General features: G+C 47.5%; 1 protein-coding gene across 1 annotated transcript in view; it reads left to right on the plus strand.

The window, feature by feature from the left end:
* The window catches only part of LOC149465068 (uncharacterized), a 44932-nt gene extending 39301 nt beyond the window's left edge, over window positions 1-5631 (plus strand). The window contains 8 exon segments of the mRNA XM_089673794.1: window positions 1045-1214; window positions 1342-1476; window positions 1563-1686; window positions 1803-2002; window positions 2079-2297; window positions 2451-2586; window positions 2851-3846; window positions 4294-5631. Coding sequence (XP_089529920.1) covers window positions 1045-1214; window positions 1342-1476; window positions 1563-1686; window positions 1803-2002; window positions 2079-2297; window positions 2451-2586; window positions 2851-3846; window positions 4294-4784 — 2471 coding nt within the window. The 3' untranslated portion in view covers window positions 4785-5631.
* The last annotated feature ends 369 nt before the right edge of the window (window positions 5632-6000 follow it).

Raw genomic sequence — 6000 nt, forward strand, 5'->3', positions numbered from 1 at the left:
TCTTCCTCCATCGTCATGTCCGTCCTCTTCCTCCACTGTCTAGTCCGTCCTCTTCCTCCATTGCCATGTCCGTCCTCTTCCTCCATCGTCTCATCCGTCCTCTTCCTCCATCGTCTCGTCCGTCCTCTTCCTCCATCGTCTCGTCCGTCCTCTTCCTCCATCCTCTTCCTCCATCGTCTCGTCCGTCCTCTTCCTCCATCGTCTCGTCCGTTCTCTTCCTCCACGGTCACGTCCGTTCTCTTCCTCCACGGTCACGTCCGTCCTCTTCCTCCACGGTCACGTCCGTCCTCTTCCTCCACGGTCACGTCCGTCCTCTTCCTCCACGGTCACGTCCGTCCTCTTCCTCCACGGTCACGTCCGTCCTCTTCCTCCACGGTCACGTCCGTCCTCTTCCTCCACCGTCACGTCCGTCCTCTTACTCCACCGTCACGTCCGTCCTCTTACTCCATCGTCACGTCCGTCCTCTTACTCCATCGTCACGTCTGTCCTCTTCCTCAACGGTCAAGTCTGTCTTCTTCCTCCACCGTCTCGTCTGTCCTCTTCCTGCATCGTCACATCCGTCCTCTTCCTCCATCGTCACATCCGTCCTCTTCCTCCATAGTCACTGTGACGTCTTTTATCTCCAGCAGATGATGATACACACATATATAGTGTGGGAACCCAGATTAACCCCTTCAGGGGCAGAACATTCCCCCACTTCCGGGGCCAGAACATTCTCCTCATTGTGGAGATGTCATCTTCTCTCCTCAGCAGTCTCTTGTAACGGGGGATGGGATTCGGAATCAGGTTGTACTGAAATTTGACCCCAATTTACGGGATGTGATTGTTGGTAGAATTTGTGGTTGTGCCTGCACTCAACCTCATAGAAGCCAATAATGAGGATGCGGAGCGGATAACTCCTCCCCCCCTTCCCCGACTATAAGAGGGGAGTCTGAGATCAGCTAATGATGAGGGAGGAGGAAGGATAAAATATAACAGGTGTACAGGAGGCAAAAACACAACAAATTCTGGTAAACCCACCGGGGGCAGCCCAACTATGAACCCCTTATATCCCCATCGTAATGTTGTACAACCAAAACAGTCCAGATAATTCTCCTCTATCCATCTACAGAGATCACATGACCACATCAATGAGGATGGAGGAGGACCAGAGTCACATGACTGAGAGGATACTAAACCTCACCCTGGAGATCATCTACCTGCTGACCGGAGAGGTGAGGAGGATTCTGGGTGGTCACATGACATCACTCTCATTTCTATTAATAAAACACAGACCTGACCGGAGAGATGAGGAGGATTCTGGGAGTCTAACATGATGTTCCTATTGGTTCCTCAATACAGAGATTTCCTCTTCTGAAGTCAGGTGATCATATGACCATCACAGTGCTTCCATGTGACTCCCTAAACCCTGAGAGATCCAACATGCAGAAGATTCTAGAAGTCACCAAGAAGATGATGGAGCTGCTGACAGGAGAGGTGAGCGGTGCCGGGAATTCTGGGACATTCTCCAGTAACAGACAAGGGATGTGTCTGGATGGTGACTGTATCATTGTGTGTGTCAGGTTCCTATACGGTGTCAGGGTGTCACTGTCTATTTCTCCATGGAGGAGTGGGAGTATTTAGAAGGACACAAGGACCTCTACAAGGACGTCATGATGGACAATCAGCCGCCCCTCACATCACCGGGTAAGAGGAGACTTTATTGGAAAGGAGAGAGCAGTACGGAGGATCCACCTAGATCCCCCATCATCTGATAAACACATAGAAACAATGGATTCAGTCAGTGTGTGTGTTTCCTACAGATGGATCCAGTCATGGGAACCCACCAGAGAGATGTCCCCGTCCTCTGTATTCCCGGGATTCCACACAGGAAGATCACACCATCCCTCGCCATCATCAGGTAGATGGATCTAGTCATGGAAACCCACCAGAGAGATGTCCCCATCCTCTGTATTCCCGGGATTCCACACAGGAAGGTCACACCATCCCTCACCATCATCAGGTAGATGAGGAACAATCACTGATAGTTATATTATATACCCAAAATTGTATGTTACAATATCTTTTTATATATTTAGAATGAAAACTTTGGGGATCGTAATATTGCTAAAGAAGAATATAAAGAGAATGATGAGGAGTATGGTGTGATGAAAGAGCTTTCTGAAGGACACAAGGATCTCTATGAGGGCATCATGATGGAGCCACCTAATACCAGGAACCCACCAGAGAGATGTCCCTGTCCTCTGTATTCCCGAGATTCCACACAGGAAGGTCACACCATCCTTCACCATCATCAGGTAGGTGGAGTTGAGGGTCGGGAACATAAAGTGATGGAACCCTCTGACATGTGGAGACGATGTGTGGACTCTACAAGATGAGATGCTCTATGTGATCTCACATCATAAATCCTTCTGTTACAGCTGTTATTTTCTGCCATTCTGTTGGTTTAGGGTGAAGATCTGATGATCATGAAAGTTGAGGGTGAAGTAGAAGAGACGTATGTGAGGGATGATCAGCAATATACGGAGGAGGCTGGAATGAGGAGGACATTCATAGAGGAGGACACTCCTACAGAGATCAGCACAGGTGACCAGAATATATTCTTCTCTTATCTCTGCTCTGTTATCCCCCCCCCCAGCCCCCATTGGTTTCTGCTCCTCTGACAAGGCGGTGTAAATGTAGAAGTGATCTGGGAGGACCAAAGGCTCTTTGAAGAGGGGAAGAGTCCCAGCTGGTTGGGACATCCACAGAGAACATCTGCTCCCTTCTATCTCCCTGATCCAGATGGAATCTTGATGGAAGTGAACTAACCCTCTCCTATCTATTGATGATGTTTTTCTATTTTTCCAGGACCCGCCATGGAGAAACCCTCAAAGGATCGTCTCACTTTATCTCCAGGTTGTAAAATGGAAGATGAGGACATCCCAGGAGATTGTGCCAGAGAAAAGACAATGAGCTCCACTATGGATGGTGGACTTCCCAGTGTGGAGAGACCATGGAGTCCCTCTGACTCTGAGCAACCTCGTACTGTGGGGGATGGGGCCGGGGTTCAGGGGGAGAAGATATTTTCCAGTCCTGAGTGCGGGAAAAGTTTTAGCTCTGACTTTAGTCTTATAATCCATCAGAGGTCTCACTCGGAGGAAAAACGTAATTCCTGTTCTGAGTGCGAGAAATGTTTTCCCAATAAATTAGGACTACTAAGACATCATAGATCTCATACTGGGGAGAAGCCATATTCCTGTCCTGAGTGCTGGAAAACTTTTTCGCAGAAATCCTACCTGAGTAGACATCAGATAATGCATGCTGTTGAAAAGCCGTATTCCTGCCATGAGTGTGGGAAATGTTTTTCAGCTAAGGCCAGTTTTATGAGACATCAGAAGACTCACACAGGGGAGAAGCCTTATTTCTGTCCTGAGTGTGGGAAATGTTTTCCCTCTAAATCAGACCTTGTTATACATCAAAGATCTCACACAGGGGAGAAACCCTATTCCTGTTCTGAGTGCGGGAAATGTTTTCTCTCTAAATCAGACCTTGGCAGACATTACAGATCTCACACGGGGGAGAAGCCGTATTCGTGTCCTGAGTGTGGGAAAACCTTTTCGCAGAAGACCAGTCTTTACACACATCAGAGATCGCACACTGGTGAAAAGCCATATTCCTGCCCTGAGTGTGGGAAATGTTTTTCAGATAAGTCCCATTTTTTGAGACATCAGAGATCTCATATGGGGGAGAAGCCGCATTCCTGCCGTAAGTGCGGGAAACATTTTTCACAGAAATCACACCTTGTTAAACATCAGAGAACCCACACAACCCTTGAGGTGTATTAATGCCCTGAGTGCGGGAAATGTCTTCTATATGGATGATAAGTTGCCGTACATCAGAGATCTCACACTGGGAAGAAGCACATCTTGGTATACACCTCAGAAAACACGTGGCTGAGCGCTCCTCTGATCTTTATCATGGAAGAAACACTTTATAAGGAGATAATAGATCACTAAAGACTTCAAAGTTGTGTCTGGCTTCCTCTGCTAGGAAAGAGAAGGAGGGGGGGGGGTCACTGCTGTTTTGGGTCCCTCTAGCAGTGGAGTCTGGTCTCCCCTGACCTTCATCAGAAGCTTCCATGGAGGACATCATGGTGAGAGAGAAGGAGGGGGGGTCACTGCTGGTTGAGTCCCTCTAACAGTGTATTCTGATCTCCCCTGACCTTCAGCAGAAGCTTCCATAGGGGACATCATGGTGAGAGAGAAGGAGGGGGGGGGGTCACTGCTGGTTGGGTCCCTCTAGCAGTGTAGTCTGATCTTATGCATGGAAATCAGACCTTGTTCTACATCAAAGATTTCACACTGGAGAAAAGCTGTACTCCTGCTCTGAGTGCGGGAAATGTTTTTCACGGAAGTTCAATCTTACTGAACATCAAAAGGTCCCACACGGGTGAGAAGCCGTATTCCTGTCCTGAGTGTGGGAAATGTTTTTCAAGGAAATCCAATCTTGTTGAACATCAGATCTGCCACACACAGGAAAAGCTGTTCTCCTGCCCTGAGTGCGGAAAATGTTATCCACGGAAATTTGCACTTCTCAGACATCAAAAATCTCACACGGGGGAGAAACCGTATTCCTGTTCTAAGTGCGGGAAATGTTTTTCAGAGAAGGTCCATCTTCATGCACATCAGAGGTCTCACAGGGGTGAGAAGCCGTATTCCTGTCCTGAGTGCGGGAAATGTTATTCACAGAAGTCTCGTCTCACCAAACATCAGAGAATCCACAGTGCCCTCGAGGTGTATTAGTGTCCTGAGTGCAGGAAATGTCTTCTCTATGGATGATATGTTGCCGGACATCAGGGATCTCACACTGGGAAGAAGCACACCTTGATATACACCTCAGAAAACACGTGGCTGAGCGCTCCTCTGATCTTTATCATGGAAGAAACAGTTTATAAGGAGATCAGAGATCGCTAAAGACTTCAAAGTTGTGTCTGGCTTCCTCTGCTAGGAGAGAGAAGGAGGATGGGGGGAGGGGTCACTGCTGGTTGGGTCCCTCTAGCAGTGTAATCTGATCTCCCCTGACCTTCAGCAGAAGCTTCCATGAACATCATGGTGAGAGAGGTGGTCACTGCTGGTTGGGTTCCTCTGCAGTGTAGTCTGATCTCCCCTGACCTTCAGCAGTAGCTTTCATGAAGGACATTGTGGTGAGAGAGAAGGAGGGGGGTCACTGCTGGTTGGGTCCTTCTAGCAATGTAGTCTGATCTCCCCTGACCTTCAGCAGAAGCTTCCATGGATGACATCATGGTGAGAGAGAAGGAGGGGGGAGTCACTGCTGGTTGGGTCTCTAGCAGTGTAGTCTGATCTCCCCTGACCTTCAGCAGAAGCGTTCATGGAGGACATCATGGTGAGAGAGGAACTAGATACTGCTTGTGGATGAAGAAAAGGGGAGATGAGACTACATGGCAGGACTGACCATTTTGTTTTTAGCATGCAGGAGAATCTTCATTTGCTTGGAGAGAGCCACCTGCTGTGGAAAAATGGAAAATATGGTATTGATTTAAAATTTTACATTTATGTGATTAAAAATGCAAACATATTTACACCTTTTTTAATATGAAACAAATGAAGATTAAAGATTTATATTCTTAGACTCGTGATATTCTCTGTAAGTTTATTGATAGAAGTCTTCCTTCAGATTTGTATGATGAAATGTTCTTCTCCTTTATTCCTTTCTCTAACACAACAAGTACGGCCCATCCTGTAGGTTTTAGTCTCCATCTTGTGTCTTAGTAGTTTGGTGTTCCCAGCTTGTCCTTGTTGGAACAGCCGACTCTCCCCCTTCTCATAGATCTCAGGACATCTGTAGTATACTCCAATGATAAGTCCATCAGTCCATAGACCCATCTATCATTCCTCCCGTAATTCCTCCTCCGCACCATCACCTTGTTGGAACAGCCGACTCTTCCCCTTTTCATAGACCTCAGGATGGCTGTAGTATACTCCAATGATAATTCCATCA

The sequence above is a fragment of the Staurois parvus genome, unplaced genomic scaffold (assembly GCF_062004578.1).
Source record: "Staurois parvus isolate SC_StPar_1 unplaced genomic scaffold, SC_StPar_1.0 ptg000144l, whole genome shotgun sequence".
Lineage (NCBI taxonomy): Eukaryota > Metazoa > Chordata > Amphibia > Anura > Ranidae > Staurois > Staurois parvus.